The sequence below is a fragment of the Eucalyptus grandis genome, chromosome 8 (assembly GCF_016545825.1).
Source record: "Eucalyptus grandis isolate ANBG69807.140 chromosome 8, ASM1654582v1, whole genome shotgun sequence".
Taxonomy (NCBI): domain Eukaryota; kingdom Viridiplantae; phylum Streptophyta; class Magnoliopsida; order Myrtales; family Myrtaceae; genus Eucalyptus; species Eucalyptus grandis.
The window spans coordinates 70,045,626-70,064,781 of record NC_052619.1 but is presented as its reverse complement, the minus strand read 5'-3'; the positions used below and the strand labels follow the sequence as shown (position 1 = coordinate 70,064,781).

At 36.8% G+C, this 19,156-nt stretch overlaps 1 protein-coding gene across 4 annotated transcripts; it reads left to right on the top strand.

The window, feature by feature from the left end:
- The first annotated feature begins 5,939 nt into the window (after positions 1-5,939).
- LOC104415853 (probable cinnamyl alcohol dehydrogenase 9) lies at positions 5,940-15,122 on the top strand. Of its 4 annotated transcripts, XM_010027238.3 has the most exons (6): positions 5,940-6,119; positions 6,355-6,478; positions 11,955-12,068; positions 12,912-13,425; positions 13,697-13,850; positions 14,595-15,122. In XM_010027238.3, the coding sequence occupies exons 2-6, from the start codon at positions 6,414-6,416 to the stop codon at positions 14,792-14,794; spliced, it is 1,047 nt and encodes a 348-aa protein (XP_010025540.2). In that variant the 5' UTR covers positions 5,940-6,119; positions 6,355-6,413; the 3' UTR covers positions 14,795-15,122. The 4 variants fall into 4 exon arrangements, with proteins under 4 accessions (XP_010025540.2, XP_018717443.2, XP_010025539.2 ...); XM_018861898.2 differs by lacking the exon at positions 5,940-6,119 and having other exon boundaries at positions 6,338-6,478; XM_010027237.3 differs by lacking the exons at positions 5,940-6,119; positions 6,355-6,478 and adding an exon at positions 10,623-10,896.
- The last annotated feature ends 4,034 nt before the right edge of the window (positions 15,123-19,156 follow it).

Below are 19,156 nucleotides of genomic sequence, written 5' to 3'. Positions count from 1 at the left end.
AACTTTAATTATATCTTATAATAAACATTCAATCTATAAATTAAATGTTTATATTTATTATATATTTTAGGTATGTTAGTACAATTTACTATTTGATAAAATTTTATTAAAGAATGATGAAAGGGGAAAAATAAATAATAAAGAAAATAATATAAAAAAGAGGAAAAATATAATAAAAATAAATTAAGGAATAATGTTATGAGATATTTTCACCATCTTCATGTATGATTAATTTATAATTACATGCCATTTATATCAAAAAAATATACATGATATTATGTGAATATATCCGACTTTAATACCGCGATTCACCAAATAATGGATATGATATACAAAAATCCAAGGATTTCATATCCTATTCTATCCAGTCCTATCTCGATTAACAATTCGGATGACCAAACGTAGCCTCATAGTCTAAGCAAATCTAGCAAGCTAGCTACATGATTCATTATGCAAAAGCCTAGCTGAAGAGAGGCCCAAGTGGCCATTAAAGGCCTCATTAGTATTGAGCTTGACCCAACTAGTTGGAGGGGTAGTCCAACCCACAAGCTTATGTCTTTTTTCCCTTTGAGGAGACAATCTATGCTTTGTCAGTCGAGTCGATATAATATTCTTAACATAATATAGAATCAAGCATAAGGGTCTTTGGTAAGATAAAAATCCTTCTTAAATAATTGTTTATTCCTCCAATTTCAGAAATGCCAACAAGTAATAGCATATATAAGCGACCAATTATCTTGAACCCCGTTAATAAATCAAATAGATTTGTCATCTAGATCTTGGAAAAAGAACTCACTCCGAAAATTTGTAGGTAAAATCTTTTGCCAAACTGCCTTTTTGTAGTTGCAATCTTTGAATACATGGAAAATTGTCTTCGAAGATTGTGGGCACACCGCATAGCAAGAATGTGCTATCAATTTACATTGAAATCTTTCATCATTAGCGAGACACCAGTGAGAGTCCAACCACGAGAAGCTTTTGATTCTTTGTGGCCCATCCCATTTCCACACTAAACTCCACAGTCGATTAGTCGACATTTATTGTGTTGGTGTGATTAATTCGTAAGCTTCTGAAGGAACCATTGTTATTGCTGCCCCAAATTACCAAATCCTCTTCAGCACAATCAGAGGGTGGAGACATTGAGTGGATTTGCATCAAAATTGATTGGGGTAAAATACCTATTAGGATTGCAAGGTTCCGTTGGCTTTTGCAAAAGATATCATGAACATTACAATCAAGGTCTTGAGTTGTAGAAGATGGAAGAATCCAGTGGGTCAGTGGACCAACCTCGACAACCCAATTATCCATCCATAATTTAACTGAATGCCCATTAATCACTATGCATTTTATATCCTCTAAGTCATCTCGCCCAACTTTGGTGAGAGCTTTCCCAAGTAAAGGATGGGTAGTACGAGTTGCTAGAGTAAATGGTACTAGTTCACAACATTTGTCCTAGTCTTGAATAAAAGATACTCATGTTGAAGTTGGTTTCGAAATTAAATTCCATGCCAATTTCATTAAAAAAGTTTTACTACTATCTTCTTTATGAAGTCCCAACCCTCCACAGTTATTTGGTCGGCAAAGTTTACCTTGAACATCTTTCGGAACAAAGTTTCAGCATTTTCTCTCTATTGCTTCATGCGTTATAGCAAGTAACCTCGCTTCTTGCATCGAATACAATGGCATAGTCATAAGAATAGACTGAACTAGGGTGATTCTACCAGGTAGAGATATTCAGCTTTCCACCCATTTAGGTTTTGTTTGTTAACGTTCCCATTTCCCTCTTTTTATGCTCTTTTGTTCCCAGAATATAAAAAGAACATAAATTTATTTGGTAACTTATTTAATTTTTTTATTTTTTAAAATAGAAAAATGACCCGGGAATAGATTTGAAATAAAAACAAGAAGTAGAAAAAAGTTGCTTCTTTTTCCCAATAACAATTTTAGAAATAAGTCATTTTCTTTCTTTTCTTTTCTTCTTCTTCTTCCTCTTCTAACTGGTCCGTCGGTTGCCACTGGTTGCCGCTGGCCATCACTGGTGACCAGCTAGAGGAGGAGGAAGAAGAAGGGAGGAAAAATAAGAAAAGAAAAGAAATTCTCAAAAAATTAAAAGAAATTACACGTCAAAGAAAAATTTTTGTAGATCGTACCAAATGCAATCTTGTTCTTTTTCTATCTTAAGAATATAAATTTTGTATAGTTATTAAACGTGTTCTTTTACTCAGAAACTATTCTAAGGAGTAGAAAATGGAAAAAAACTATTTCTAAAAAGAAATTGTTCTTGGACTAGAAATGTTATTAAATATACAATTAACTTATTATGCACTTTATCAACAATGGGAAGAAAATTATTCAAAAATCTTAAAACTTATTGCATTTTGCTAATTCGAGTTACAAATTTTTCAATTTTGTCAATTGAGTCTTAAAGCTTTTTACTGTTATCAATTGAGTTTATTCGGCCAATTTTAACTTGAAATTGCTGATGTGGAAGTCGACAATGCCATATAGGACTGTTGGCACTGAAGTGGACAAATTTTAATAATATTTTAATTTTTTTGAATGTTTTTATTATTTTTATGATATTTTTCTTTTTTTTTTTTGCTTCTTCTTCTTCCTTTTGCTGGTGGCTTGCCATTGGCTATGCTAGGCTGAATGACCTCACCTACCATAAGCAAGGCACGGATGGGCAAGCCTTGATGAGGGAAGCCCTTGCCTAGGCAAGGCTCGACGAGGGTCGGCCTCGCCTAGGCTAGGGCGACCTCGCTACATCTAGCAAGGGAGCCCTCACCGGAACTTGCCCATCTAGGCGAAGCAAGGCCAACCGTCTCTAGGTCTCGTTGACCGTGCCTCACCCATAATAGGTGAGGCCAATTGTGATATGGCCGATGGCTGGCCATCGAAAAAAGGAAGAAGAAGAAGCGAAAAAGAAAAGAAAGAAAAAAAAAAGGAGGAAAAAAAAAAAAAAAAATCTAAAAAATAATAATTTTTTGAAAATTTAAATATTATTAAAATTTGTTTACTTCAACGCTTACAGTATTATGTGGCATTATTGTCGATCCATTTAGTGATTTTTGGTCAAAATTAGCTGGATTGACTTAATTGGCAAGAAGTGAAAAGATTTAGGATTCAATTGACAAAATTGAAAGATTTACAATTGAATTGATAAAAGTGTAACATATTTATGACTTTTTGGATAATTTTTTCAACGACAGGGTGGTAAGTTTTGTGAGTAGCTCTTTCATGAAGCAAAAGCACTCCTAAATATTTGCCACGATCAATAGTAAGAGGGTAGCTACCCATGGTGCTAATAAGTGTCATTCTTTATTGAGGGACGTTCTCAGAACAAAACGGTTTTTGTTCACCCTTATCAACCAGCAGATGAGAAAGACGTTCCATACAAAGGACAAATAAGAAAGGCGAGACTAGATCCTCTTATCTTAAGCTGCTTTTAAGCTTAAACATTTCAGTTAGTTCTTTATTCCAAAGCAGTTGCATGCCGCTGGTTGTAACACATCGCATGATAAGATCCACCAGTGATTCATGGATGCCAGTTAATTGAAGAGTCTCACGATTTCAACTTAGTCAATCATATGCCTTCTTCAACTCTATCTTAACTAGCATGTGTCCCTTCTTCCCCCTCATCGTGTCTGTCGAGTGAATGATTTCTTGAGCGATGATACTATCTTGAACGTATCGGCCTGAAACAAAACTCACTTGGTTGGGCAAGGTCAAATGAGGCATATTTGCATTCAGTCAGTTAATAATAATCTTGGTGATTATTTTCAAGGAAACGTTGCAATGACTAATACACCATAAATGCTCCAATCTTTCAAGAGCATCAACTTTAGGGATCAAGGTTATAGGTGTTTTCTCAATTTTAAGATTTACTAAGTTGCTCACTTGTGGCTATTGGTTTTTGTAAAATATTGTTTGAAAGCTATCTAATCGTGGCACTATAAGGTAGCGCATGTGAACGTTTTCGTTCTTCCGGATTTTTATTCTTTTGTTCCCCTGGAATAAAAAAAGAACAGAATTCCGTTAGTAATGCCAAGTTTTTTTTTTTTTTTTTTTTTTCTGTTCCTTGGAATAGAAAATTAGCTAAGGAATAAATTTGGAGCAAACGAGAAATAAAAAAAGTTGTTTCTTGTTCTTAAGAACAATTTCTAGAAATAAGCCAATTTTCTTTTTTATTTTTCTTTTGTTCCTCTCTCTTGCCATGGCCACCTCCAACCGCTTGGAGCCATCGGCGACTGCTGGCCGACTGCCACCGCCGTCGGTCGTCGCCGCCGGCCGCCACCGCTCGTCACCGCCGCTCGCCGTTGCCCATCGCCGCTCGTTGCCGTCGCTGCATGATCATTGGCGGCTGGCGGTCATGCCAGCAGCGGTGGGCGGCGACGGGTGGCGATAGGTGGCGGCGGTCGGTTGTTGGCGATTCGTGAACAAGTATAAAAAACAAATAAATACAAAAAAGAAACTTTTAGTATCAAACGCATTTCTATTCCTTTTCTATTTCAAGAGTAGAAATTTTGTATAATTAACAAACACCTTATTTTACTCGAAATTGTTCCCCATAATAGAAATAGAAAAGAACTATTTCTGAAAAAAAAAAAAAACTCTTCCCCGACCAAGAAACGTTGTCTTGCGCAGCCTAAATGGTCCCATTCCAAACAATGCAATATGAATTTCATCCCCATTAAGATGTCTTGAAAACCTCTTATTGCATCTAAATTTGGCTATTTTATTAAGGGTTTTATCATATGGAAAATTAGGGATTAATCTTTAACCCCTAAATAAAAATTAATTTTCACTAAATTGCATCTCATATGTATTAGGAGCATTAGCATCACTAGATTAATTAAAAAGAAAATTTGAATCTTTTTAAATTACATCAAAAAATTATCATTAAAAAAATTTATTAATTAAAAGAAAAGTAAATAAATAGTTTTCATCGTGTATGTTTTCATTAAAATGCATTGCACTTAGACATTAGGAGCATTTCTAATACTATCACTAATGATTAAAATTTAAAAAAAAATCGAAAATTAAAAAAAAAACCACAAAAAACCCAAAATTTTGCCAAGAGTGACAAATTTACCTCAATTTTTTTTTTTTTGCAATATGAAAAACCACAAATTTTGCAAACTGTGACATATTTACTCCATTAAGAGCATTTTTGTCTTATTCTTTCTATTTTTCTTTTTTTTTTTTTTCTTCTTCTCTCTTCCCTTTGTCGGCCATGACGGAGGGAAGCCGGCGTTTAGCGAGGGCTGCCCTTGCCGGCGTCGGGCGAGGGGTGCCCTTGCTAGATCTGGTGAGGGAGGCCCTCGCCTTACGCCGATGAGGGCTGCCCTTGCTCAACGCGGGTGTGGGCCTAGCGAGAGCACCCTCGCTCGATGCCGACGAGGGCGACTCTCGCCGACGCCGGGCGAGGGCAGCCCTCGCTCGGACCTGTGAGGGCGACCCTTGCTTGATGCCGGCTTCCCTCAGCTAGCTTTGCCATGGCCGACGGAGGGAAGAAAGAAGAAAAAAAAAAAAAAAGTTTTAAAATTAAAAGATCAAATTGTCCCTATGATTTAGGGTAAATGTGTCACAAATAAAAGTTTAGGATTTTTTATGTTACAAAAAAAAAGTTCGGGATAAATATGTCTTAGCAAATTTCGGGATTTTTCATGTTACAAAAAAAGTTTGGGGTAAATTTATCATTTGAGCAAAATTTGGGTTTTTGGTATTTTTTTTCCCAAAAAAAAAAAAAAAAGAAAGAAAGCCGAGCTTGGCCCGATCCTTTTCTTTTCTCCTCTTGTCTGTATATCTTTTTGCTTGGGCCAAGCCCAGCTTCATTTGCTTTTCACCAAGCTCCTCGCGCCGATCACGCCTAAGCAAAAGAGGAGAGCACAAGTCACATAGAGAGAGAGAGAGGATGGTGAGCGGCGAAGGGTAGCGCGATCCGCGGGTTGGGGCCAGTCCGGCCAGCGAGATGGTGACTTGCCAGTGGCCCTCAAAAGGGGAGGGCTCGAGAGAGCGGAGGGAGAGCGCGGAGGGAGAGCCAAAGGGAGAGAGGGAGACCGAGAGAGCGTTTCGCCGTTGCTTGAGATTCACCCGTTGCTCGCCGTCCGAACCAGGTAGGTCCTCCGAACCATAGGTGACCCGTTTTGAGAGGTGTCGGGCCGGAACTCACGACCGATCAGTTCGCGCAAGCTCCGGTCCTACCGATGGTTGTTTCTGTGTGTTATGGTATATTTGGCTAGAAACGTAGGCTTGCGTTTGAGTCTTGATCGAAACAAAAATCTCTTGTTTTTCTTTGTGTCCAGCGCTTGCTGCTCTTTTGTTAGTACTGAGTATAATCAGTTGTTTCAGTGCCAAAGTCGAACCTCGCTTGCTGACTTTGGTCTAAGCGGACGCCCTCCAAGTGCTCGATGAAATGCCTGAACCAGACTCACAAAGTTTTCTTCGATTCTAGATCTGTACCGAGAGCATTCTGGTTAGTACATATGGTCTTGTGCTTTTCTCCGGCGTGTCGCTTTCATGTGCGATTCTTGCTTCGTGGTTTTGTCATTCATGGCTTGAGTGTTGTTTGTCGGGGGAGGCTTCGGTTGAGAGGGAACGTGGCTCGGGGAAGTGTCGGGTTTCGGGTTGTTATGGTTATTATGAGAGGTTGGGTGTTAATGGGCCGCGGGCCGTGGTGGCGGTGCTGGTTCCAGCAGGGGAGCTGTAGTGGTGCGTTCGGTGAGGAGGGGAGTCGTCGAGGAAGAAGACAGATTTAGAGAAGGAGGGGAAAACGGACAAAGAGAAAAAAAATAAAGAAGAAAAACAACGTAGAAAAAGCGAAAAGGAGACGAAGACAGAAGTGGGCATCGGGAAGAGAGAATCGGAGAGAAGAGGTGCAGGGAATAGGACAAAATAGGGAAAAGACAGAGAGAAAAAGAAAAGAAAATAGAAAATTTTAAAATATATATATAGAAAAATTTCGTTTTTGTAAGCCAACTAGGTTGGATCCGAGTTTGGGTTAGGTCAACGAGTTAGATTAAGTTTATCGGTTTGAACCCCTTCCGAATATAATAATGTGGAAATGCTACACGAACTGATATATAAAAAGAAAGAGAATCACCTTGATAATAAACCAAATTGAGCTGTACCAGCACGTCCTCTGTCACCCCCTATTGCGCTTACGGCTCTATACCCCAACCCAATTTGCTCTGACACATAGGGTCTGTTTGATTCGGCGTTAAGATTCTGCCGGGCTTTCAACCCCGAAAGCTGGGAAAAATTTCAACCGTTTGATTCAAAGATTTGGAGCCATACTTGGGAAATGCTAAAGATTTGGAATGCTCTGGAATCTTTGAAAGCTCAGTTTCTATTCCTCAGTAGGCGGACCGTGGCGAATCATAGCCTAGTTCCTTGGTACTTGAGAGATGAGACTTGCCAATGATGAGATTGTCACTGCTTGAGAATATGCTCTGGCACTTTCATTTCGGAAGGGGTATTAAATATTAAAAATATGTTAAAAAACTTTAGAATTAATTTTTTTAAATGAAAAATAAAAATTCAAAAACTTTCAGAGAACATTAAAAAATTCAAAAACTTTCAGAAAATATAAAAATTTCGAATTTTTTTAAAATAGAAAATTCAAAAAAGTTTAAAATAGAAAATTCAAAATTTCATTTGAAAATTTTTATAAACAAAATTTTTGAGCTATTTTATAAAAAAAATGGAAGCTTTTTGACTCTAAAGTTATGCTAAAAAATTGAGTAAGCCCTTAGGGCTTTAACTTAGGGTTTTAATTGTTCTCGAAGACAATTACCCTTGTTTGTATGTTTTTGCTGTTTGTGACTCCCTTTAGTCTAGTTAGGATTATCATTTATCTATTTCTTTGGCGTTAGGTATTCTTTCTCTTGTAATCTATATGATGCTTTCTTTAGTTGCTGATTGTTACGTAATTATTGTGCACTCGTATGATCACTTCACATGTTAATGGATAAATATAAAATCAAATTAAACTACATGACAAAAACATCATTTCTTTTAAATGAACAAGATTAAGTATCGAAAATGACACTAATTGGTTAATTAGTGTAATTAGGTCCTGATTCTAGATTTTCTGGTTGCGCAGTAAGTGGAAATAAGTGGAGTACACTTTCATACTTCATTTGGTTTCTAGATGACCCCAAAAGATTAGCGGCGACTTCATATTACAAAGTTCTTAGGAACATTCCCATGGCACATGATATATGAGTTTGGGAGAGTTGGTGCCTAATCATGGGTCTTAAGCCTGTCATTTAGGCAATATTTCTAAACCTATTTCCTCCCTTAAGGAATAGGTCACGACACCTCTAAATCTTATCTCGTGATAGGTAGTTGAATTTCCAAACACAATTTATGGATGGCCTGCAAAATTCTAGGTGGCTCGTATATAATCCATTTATATGAATATGGGTTAATAAATGGGTTTTGGACCCATTTTAACGGGTATACTTATGAGCCTGCTATTAACCCTTTTTTGTAAAACTATTGAGGAAATATTTAAGCTCGACCGATACTGTCTAGAAGAGTTTAACCAATTGTTTGATGAATAGCAGAAGTAGAGCTTGTAGTGAAGGCATTGATTAAAGCACATGCAATCCCACAGGTGGTGGCCTCGGTGGACCCATTCTTCAAGGCAACAAGTTAGAGAAAGAAAAAATTGCCAAGAATCAAATCCTATGTCGAGTATGAATTGCTAAAATTCTTTCGTATAAAAATGGTTCAATTTGAATTGTACCATTTTCGACTCGATCTTGCTCACTTATTTCAAACATACATAAAAGTATCGAGACTCCCGTAAACAAGACTCGTATCTTAACGGGTATTTCATGACTATTTTTGTCGTAATACCATAATCAAAATTTCTGCTCCGACTTTCTCCATGGAGTATTTTAGCTATCTTTGATAGTCTTCTCTCAAACCTTATCTTTGGTACTCAATGAGTGTAAAAGAAGTGACAAGGCACTTGTTGAACAATTAGATCGAAAAAAAGTGTATGATTTCTAGTGTACTAATTTTTCTAGCATTATGTGTAATGAATTATCTAAAAGTTAAGAAAGTTCGTATTTCAATATAAGACTATCTAAATACGAAATACTTCAGAAATATCATATTAATGTAACGATGTTGCTCTATCTAAGAAACTAAAGGGAATAATCAAAAGAGATGAATAGATCAAATTGCAGAGTACTTTTATTTGAATTTAATGCAACGTGTCTTGATGTACAACTAAATCATTTTACTAGAAAAGAATGAACATTTTTTTTCATAAATTTGGTTAGCTTGCAGCTTTTCATCAATAGTCCCTAATAAGTCTGTTGGACTTGGCTCAGGAACATTCACAAATTGATCAAGTATATGGGGAAAATTATAAAAAAAGTCATAAATTTATTTTACTATGGTTCTAAAGATTTCATTTGCACTAATTTAGTCATAAACATTTTGATGGTTTATTAATTTAGTGCATTCAATCAATTTTGATTGTAATTTGTTAATGCAAATGCTAGTTGTTTTAGCTCGCACGACTATTTCTAATGTGGACGTTTCTGCAAAATTTTCGATTTTTAATTTTTTTTTTCTTTTCTTTATCTTGTTATGCACATAGTTTTGTAAGAAGTACTAGCAGTCTCTGAGAGCTTTTGTGTCGTGTCATGTCGGACACGTAATTTCGACACGTGTCCAATACTCGGTCAATACGTATCGAAAAATTCGACACCTGATCAACTTTCTCGACACTTTCCAACACTTGAGTTGGAATTCCGATATGCGAGTTCTTGATTTTGACACGCGAGATTAATTTTAAATTTTTTTAATAAATAAGGGGTTAAAGTGTATATATATGAAAAATAATAAAAATAATAAATAGAGAAAAAAAAGAAAATTTAGTCTTTTATTCTCTTTTGATTCTCACTTTTCATAATACAAAATTTACACCTCAAGTTTTATTTATTTATTTTCTTCCGATACGTCTAACACGTGAATTCATGATGTGAATTGCTTGTTTTCCTTATCCAAATTTTATGAATTATTGGAATAAATAATGATATTAATAAATGATAGATTAATATTTTTAGTATAAATTCATTCTAGACTTTTTTTATTAATTATTTATTTATAAATTTGAATTAAATTAATTTTATTGAAATAATTATAGAAATAATAGTTTATTATGTATATATAATATTTTTTTATATACAACACATTTCTTTTTTTTTTTTTTTTTTTGGTGGTCCCTACGTTTACTATGTCACTCTATTTTTTAAAAGTAACGTGAGGCGGGATTCAACCTCACCTCCCCTTCCGTATATCGTGTGCATTTTATAACGTATCGCTACTTAGGTTCGATAAGGCTCAAGCCCTTGGTCAGACCAGGCGAGCCTCTTGTGCTCCGACGACTGGTCATTCCACGCCGCGGTGATCGAGATTACTCAGATCCTCGAGAGACGGCTCCCCGCACTCTAGAAGGACTCGGGCGACGACACGTGGCATGCTGACGTGGCGGTGGACTCGTAGAAGGGCGGGGCGAAGCCGAGGGCGGGGTGTGGAGCGGCCGAGGTAGAGAGAGAGAGAGCCTTAAAAGCTCCACATTTACGTCCTCACCTGTCGCTCTGCCACCACTTCATTTCTGGGTTGGTCCACCACCCTTCACATCTCCATAAAGCAGTGCTGCCAAGAAAGGGAAGAAGAAGAAGACCCTAGGGGACACACACACACACACACTCTCTCTCCTCTCTCTCTCTCGTTTGCTTTTCATTGTTTGGTAGATCCTAGAGGCGAAGCGATGGCGAAATCGCCGGATCAAGAGCATCCTTGCAAGGCCTTCGGCTGGGCTGCCCGAGACAAGTCCGGCCTTCTCTCGCCCTTATGTTTCTCTCGCAGGTATCGTATCAGGCGACGAGCCCGGGTTCACGTTTTTTCTGTACGAGTGACTCCGCGGATGGTGGGTTCCCTGTGGTTTTCGCGGCGTTTCGTCCGCGCGAGTTCCTGCATGTGATGTATACACAGAGAGAGAGAGAGAGAGAGAGAGAGAGACTATGGACGTGCCCGATCCATGGTTGTTTAGTTTAATCGGCTACACGTGACGATGTTTTACTTGCGGGTTAGGTGATAAAGTATTCGGGTGTGGGTCCGGGTTCTACTTTTGGCCGTGTGTTGTTGATTAACACAGTTGGTCTCCGAGTCCAGGGGGTTCCACAACCAAACAGGTCTTTATCAGATCTCTGCTGTGTGCAACGGAGTAGATTAGATCGTTTCTTCCTGAATTAAACTGAGAAGGACGCATCGCTTTCTTACGCCTTGGACTTATATGGCCCAATTATTGGTCATGGACATGTGGTGAAAGTTCTGTTTCAGTAATTGACCCTGAGGTTACCCTCTATTTCAAGTTTTAGACTTGCCTCCTGTGGATCGCCTGAGGATGGCGAAATGACGCATGGGTTGAGGTGATGGGTTTTTCCAGATAAAAAAAGAGTTTATAGGGATGAAAAAAGGGGAAGACGAAGGTTGAAAGGCATACAATTGATCTCAGGGAAACAAGAACGAAACTTGGGTTGATTTCCTTTTTGAAAGGACTTTCCTTTGAGCTGATGTTCTCCTTAGTGAGATGACGGCTAGAGCTTTTACAGGGTTGGTTTTCCATCGATATTGAAACCTCTTTGACTTCTCCCTCATCCCTGAATTGGTGTTTTTTCTTTGCTATCTTATTTTGAAATTCAGTTAGTGCTGCTGAGGCTTCTATCTTATTTTGGAATTCAGTTGGTGCTGCTGAGGCTTATGGAAATGTAGTTCTTCTGATGAGCTAATTTAGTGCAGAACAGTTTCAACTCAACTTGTGAACCAAACACTTTTCTGAACATACAAATAAGAGTCTGCTTCTCAAAGTAAGTGATGCAATTCATCTGAAGAGCGTGTCTGACACTATATGTACCATTTTGCAGGGAAAATGGTGATGAAGATGTCACCATTAAAATCCTCTTCTGTGGGGTTTGTCATTCTGACCTTCACGTGGCCAAGAATGAATGGGGGTTCACAAATTACCCTGTTGTCCCTGGGTAGGTTCTGTTAATGTTCGAGATCTAAAATTATTTTCTTCTGGCTTTTCAATTTTACAGCCTAATAAAATCATTTAGATGGGGGCCAAGGACTGTAAATTGTGTAGCACTCTTAAACAAATGAAGTTTATTTGAAGTCATGTTCACAGTCTGATGCCAGTGTGAATTTCCGCATGGTCAATGGATTAAATTCAGACTTCAGACTTCTAAATGTACCTTTCAACTTTACTCTTTTACAATTTCTAAACATTGTTTCTATCAAGGTATGCTTTAGTGGGTCCATGCATATAAATGTAAAAAGCACCAGCTTGTGACGAGCAAATCCAAAGGTATTGTTTAAGATGTTACCTTAACGAATTAATGTGGATGTTGGAAATCATATCTCCAAATGCATAATGCGCATGCGCATAATTTTCCTGTAAATCCTGCAATTTTTGTCCATGATAAAGTTCTTTGTCTAGTTCTTGTGTGGCCTCCTCTTATCATTGCATGGGAGGAGATGTCAAGTATCTGCTCCTTTTGCATCATAACTGATACAAAAAGGAAAAAAAACCTTGTTTCTGATCATGTAGTTTGGTTATACACTGGAAATTTTGAAAGAGAACATGTATTCCCTAACTAAATTCATTTGAATGCATGCTATTTATGTTTTCAGGCCCAAGGTGTTTCTGCATTTATTTTTGTTTGTAATTTTGTGATGTGAAATGAAATTGAGAGAGTGACTAGTTTTCACTAGTATGATATTGATGGTTGGATTAAAATGTTGATCTCAACAGTGTTAATTGAAGTATTGCAAGTTTGCGAGGAGCTTGTGCACTTAGTGTTCTGCTTATGTGTCTACAGGCATGAAATGGTTGGAACTGTGATGAAAGTGGGGAGCGATGTGAAGAAATTTAAAGTGGGTGAGCGAGTAGGTGTTGGGGTCATAGTGGGCTCCTGCAAGAAATGTGAGAGCTGCCAGCAGGATCTGGAAAACTACTGCCCCCAGACAATATTTACCTATAATTCCCATTACACAGATGGAACGAAAACTTATGGTGGTTACTCTGATATGATAGTTGTTGACGAGCGTTATGTGCTTCGTTTCCCCGACAACTTACCATCGGAGGGTGGTGCACCACTATTATGTGCTGGAATCACGGTGTATAGCCCAATGAAATACTATGGCATGACAGAGCCTGGGAAGCATTTGGGTGTGGCTGGACTTGGTGGGCTTGGTCATGTGGCCGTGAAAATGGGCAAGGCATTTGGACTAAAAGTTACTGTCATTAGTTCCTCTCCCAAAAAGGAAACTGAGGCGATTGAAAGACTAGGTGCCGATTCCTTCCTTGTAACCAGTGACCCTGCAAAAATGAAGGTACATGAAGTTTGGAAATAGTAACTGGTTCTTTTGTATTCATAGGAGTACTAGCACGTCAATCATTGCTTTATCCAGCCCTGCGATGCTCTTCAAGCCTACAAAATTTGAATTTTTTTTTATGTGCACATAGATATGCTTGAACTCACCAATGTTCCATCAAAAGCTGGAGATGACATAATGTAGACATACCCGAATAGAAGGGGATTACAGAGTCAGTTACAGAGAGAGTACCTTAAATTCTCCTAATGGAATTACTTGCTTCTTACAGGCAGCTCTGGGAACCATGGACTACATCATTGACACAGTTTCTGCTGTGCATCCTCTTCTTCCATTGCTTAGTCTGCTCAAGCTGAATGGCAAACTTGTTACTGTGGGATTGCCTGATAAGCCCCTAGAGCTGCCCATCTTTCCCTTGGTTCTGGGTAAGTGATAAACTAGTGCCACATTGAGGGGCAGTTAAATTGTTTAAATGGAATGACAAATTCAAGTTAATACTGGAACTCAATATAACTCAATTCTCCATTGCTTGATACACAACTTGAGCTCAATTGGTCAACTATGATTTCTCAAACTGAAGCTCAACTTGATTAAGTTTTGTATAAGCTCGAGCTCAAGCTCGATTCCACTTGTTTAACAGCTGAATTTTAGTCTATGATTGAGTTAAGCACAAACTTGATCTCTCATTCTGAGAATATGGTGAAAACAAATAATAATGTTTTATGCTTCTTTATAGTATTTACAGACATATAGCTACCGTTAAATACAGAGAAGTACAACCACTCGATTAATCCGAGTTATATGTCTCTAAACTCAAGCTTGACTGGATTAAGTACTCAAGATAGTCGAACTCGAGAATGATCTTGCTGAGTCTGAATGTTCTATGTTTGAAGCTTGAGTAGCTTATGAGAAGCTCGACTCGCTTATACGAACAAAAGATTCTTCCTTAACAAACTTTTATTTTCTTTTCTCTTGAGCTTCCTCTCAGTTGATTAATTTTGAATTTTGGCATCGTATGAGCTGAAAAGGTGCCATAGACTTATGTTTAGTCAGTATAGAGTCGTATTTTGCACCACTGGAAATGGTAGAAGTTCCAGCTTATGGTCAATACTCGAGTTGTAAGGTGCTGAACCAAACTACAAAGATTTTGATTTCGTCGATTCTTTCAGGCCGCAAGCTTGTGGGGGGCAGTGATATAGGAGGCATGAAAGAGACTCAGGAGATGCTAGACTTCTGTGCGAAACATGGTATCACTGCGGATGTTGAGGTAATCCAGATGGACTACATCAATACAGCTATGGAAAGGCTTGCGAAGTCGGATGTGAGGTACAGGTTTGTGATCGATGTGGCCAGCTCCTTGTCGCAGTAGATATATGGTGATGCGTCCTGAATATTTCATCTGCCATTATCGAGGACTTTTTATTAGAATAAAGGGGAACTTGCCGGTGCGAAGAATTTGCGCTCTTCCTTCTCCGCAGTTTGGCTTAGCTTGATTAAATGTACTAGTTCTGCTTTCTTGTGTGATTACTTTCGCTTGTTCAATCATCTTTGATATTCTGCTGGATTTGGGGAGGCTGTATCAGTTGGTCAGGGACTTCTCCCAGGTCGGCCATCTTCCCCTAGATTCAGCAGAAGAACATATATTCGGTTTGGCATTTACATCAGCCAGAAAGTCTTGAATTTCCTGCTTAAACAAAGGATATTGTTGCCAAATTAAAATTTTAGAGGCAACATGTCACTAATTATGTTTTCAAAGGCTTGTGTGCTAGATCTTAGATAAAAAACCTGATTTCAAACTTTAAATTTAAAAAAGGATAAAAGCCAAATTCAAAAGTGAAAGACCCATTAAACACTCTTCTCCGTTTGAGTTGAATCCACTTGATCATCGAAATGAAGTTGCTAGCCAGCATGACACTGAACTTTTAGCTTTAGGCTCCTTTATTTTGCAAAAAATATTTTTGAAAAATGATTGTTTATATGCTTACAAAAATGAATAAATAAAAAATAGTTCCGTTTATAAATTGTTGTCAATAATGAAAATATTTTTTATTAACTAATTATTTCAAATGATATTGTGAAATAAACACACCCTTAATTACGTTTTCAAGCCATACAAGTCTATGTTTGAAAGGAATTCTTATTACTTGAACTTGAATTGAACTGAGCCGTACTCAAATCAATTGCAAGTGTGAAGTAGGTTGCGTTACGAGCTATTGAATACAAGATTCAGCCGATTTCTTGTGTAGCTAAAGTCTCTTAACTTTTTACTTAATGTATGTTGGCAAATCGATTTGTTGCCATGATGGGAACTGCCTGTTACGCTCCATTTGGGAAAATGGAGTGAGGAAAATCAAGAGAGAAACTGTAGCAAATTTCAAATTTCCTCATTCTTTTCTTCTCACCAAATTATCAAAATCTTTTCCATCTCTCGTCCAAGCCTCCATCCTCAATTTCCTTGGTTTTTAAGCATCGTATTCGGGCAAATAGAGTAAATCACTTAAGGAGAGCATGGGTGGGGGAAAATGCGGCCCCTCCACCATTGGGCCATGATATTCGGCCCTAGAGTATGGTTGACAATCGCTGACATAAACGTTGGCTAATCTACTTGATATGGTGGTCGCTCGCCTAGGAGATCGGCGGAGGAAGATAGGAAAAGAATAAAGAAAAAAAAGAAAAGGATAAAATAAGAAAAATTGAAAAAAATATAAGAATTTAGAAAAATTAAACAAAGAAAAATTGACAAATATCAAAATATAAGAATTTAGCCAAATTGGAAGGACTATATAAATAAATCGTCAAAAGATTTGAAATTAAATTGATCAAATTAAAAATTTTAAAACTAAATTAGTATCCATATGATATGTTTTATGTTTATGACTTTTTGATAATCTTTCCATTTGTATTAGAAAGGCCATTTGCTCCCTCATTTTGATTAGAACAACATTTTTATTTACGGTGACAAAAACACCCTTTAGTCACTTATACTCAATAAGTATTATTTAAACTCACTTAAAAATTTCAATTATTACCCATTTAAAATTGGGATTGAAATTATAGAATATCATTTTCTTTGATTTATCCATTGGCCATTATAGGCCCTGGACAAAAATTGTGTTTCTACAAAACAACTCGTTTTATTGTTTAAATAAAAGAGTCTGCATTCATCCGAGTATTTCCATCATTCTACAAACCATTCTTGAAGTTGACTTTGCTTTTGAACTCACAAATGGGAAGAGTGTCATTGCAATTTTACTATCAACTTCTCAGTTCCAATCATACTATCCACCACAAACTTTCTGCACAAACTTTCTTCATGGGGTATTTTAGCTATCATTGACGATCTTCTCTCAAACCTCATCTTTGGGACTAAATAAGAGTAAAATATTTTACTGACAAGGCACTTGTTAAACAATTAGATCGAAAAAGTATACAATTTCTAGTGCAGTATCTTTTCTTGCATTATTTGCAATCAATTATTTAAAAAATTACAAATTTCTTGTTCAGAAAGTCTGAAGTTTAATATAAGACTATTGGAATTACGAAATGCTTAAACAATATTGTGATTTGATCTACGCAGCCATGTACCCTTCTAAACTAGCGAACTTTAGGTTTTCATAAGATTATCACAAGAATCACGAACCCTTATTATGAAAGGATTACGTTCATAACCATACTTTCTCAAAAAGGGACAATCAATGTAACTTTAAAAAGAAGTCTGAGCCAAGGTCACTAGCCGTTGCACTTCACATAATCCAAACCTGATTGTTAAATGTTTGATGCTATGTATTATCTTGATAATTTTCGCCAATTATACTGTTGTCTTTGATCATCACGACATAATAATATCTTTGATGTAGAGAACCAGAACTTCTTGTATAGACAAATAAGTCTCCGAGTCTGATGATTAAGGTCTGAACAAATTTCCTCCAAGATTAACACTTGGAAAAACTAATCATCAAAATCTTAAAACACAAAGGAAAATTTTGTCAATCTTCAAGAAGTTTTCTCAACACTGCACTGCACCGGCAGCGTCCCCTAGCAAATTTTTCGGCGTGCCGAAAAGCTCTGGCTCTCCCCTACGAACTTCCAGCACAATCCTCCCCTCAGTTGCTTCAAAATGTGCATTCTATGGCATCGGTATGTGTAAGGATATAAACTCATCCATCCACGCAACAAAATATATGGAGTGACACACGTCTTGCGGGCAATTAATACTCAAAATTTTCATTTCAAATATACTTAAAAGTATCGAGACTTTTGTTAACAGGACCTGCATTTTAACAGGTATATCATGAATACTTTGTAAGCAATTCTATAAGTAAAATATCTCCATCATCTTTCCCCATGTAATATTCTGGCTATCTTTCCCGTCTTCTCTCAAACCTAATATTTGGGACTAAATAAGTGTAAAAGATTTTATTGACAGGGCACTTGTCAAACAATTAGATTGAAAACTAGTGTACTAATTAAAATATCTCAATCATCTTTCTCCATGGAGTATTCTAGCTATCTTTCCCGTCTTCCCTCAAATCTCATATTTGGGACTAAATAAGTGTAAAAGATTTTATTGACAAGGCACTTGTTAAACAATTAGATTGAAAAATTTGACATTTTCGAGTGTACTAATTTTGCCAATTATGTGTAATTATTTGAAAATTACCATTATAAAGTTTGTATTTCAATATAAGACTATTTTATAACAAAAACTTCACAAATGTTATATTGACCTGAAGATTTTGTCTTGTCTAAGAAACTAAAAGAAAGAGATGAATAGATATCTAAATAACGAAGTACTTTTACTCAAATATAATGCAATGTTTTGGTATACAACTAAATAATTTTACAAGTAAAGAATGAGCATTCTCTCATAAATTTGCTCAACTTGCAGCTTATAATAATTATATTGATAATTCCCTATAAGTCTATTGGAACTAGCTCTGTATAAATAGTTCGAAAAAAATATTAAAAGATTCTTACAAAAATTATCCATGTTAATGCTGTTCGTGCCACCTGAGACAACTAACATTTATGTTAGTGCTTTCTGGTTAAAATTGAATGGATAGACTCAATTGATAAAATGTGAAAACAATTATGATTGAATTGGTATAATTAAAATGTTTATGATTGAATTGGTAAAAGTATAATAGATTTTGCACTTTTTGAATAATTTTCCGAGTTCAAATGGCACAAAAAGAAAACCATTTAAGAGATGAATATGGACAGTGAAAACAACTGAGAGGGACGATAGTGCACTTATATGTCACTGCTTTGAAAAGGGAAAAATAATCGTTTCACTCGTTTTCTATTTTTTCTTTGGGTCTATATCATTTCACATAGTAAATAGTGTGAGCATAGTTCAAGAGTAGAACTTGTGGAACCTAGGACAAAGAAAACCTAGCACCACATACCCTTGATCTCCGATGTGTGGAAGTCCCTAACCTCATTTGGACCTTTTTGGGTCTATCACCCATGGATCTAGGCTTAAAACCAAAGAAGACAGAGTCTATTTCCTACAAGTATCCCTTCCCGATAGGCAAACCTCTCATCCAAGTCCTTTAGGGACAACTTTTTAACATAAAATTATTCAAACTTTTAGTTCAAAGCCTAGAGACATTTAGAGATGCCAGGATAGTAACATTTCTAAATATCCGAGTTGCATTTGTCAGAGGATCCTACCAAGTTTAGAAAGATATTGAGAATTATTTCATAAACACTTACTTTACTTGAAGGG

What these genes read in the sequence shown, in the direction of transcription:
- LOC104415853 (XM_010027237.3), top strand. Translation starts at nt 10,799, where the DNA reads ATGGCGAAATCGCCGGATCAAGAGCATCCTTGCAAGGCCTTCGGCTGG. An exon ending in GTGACCCTGCAAAAATGAAG is followed by an intron (nt 13,426 to 13,696) that starts GTACATGAAGTT and finishes TGCTTCTTACAG; the next exon opens with GCAGCTCTGGGAACCATGGA. An exon ending in CATCTTTCCCTTGGTTCTGG is followed by an intron (nt 13,851 to 14,594) that starts GTAAGTGATAAA and finishes CGATTCTTTCAG; the next exon opens with GCCGCAAGCTTGTGGGGGGC.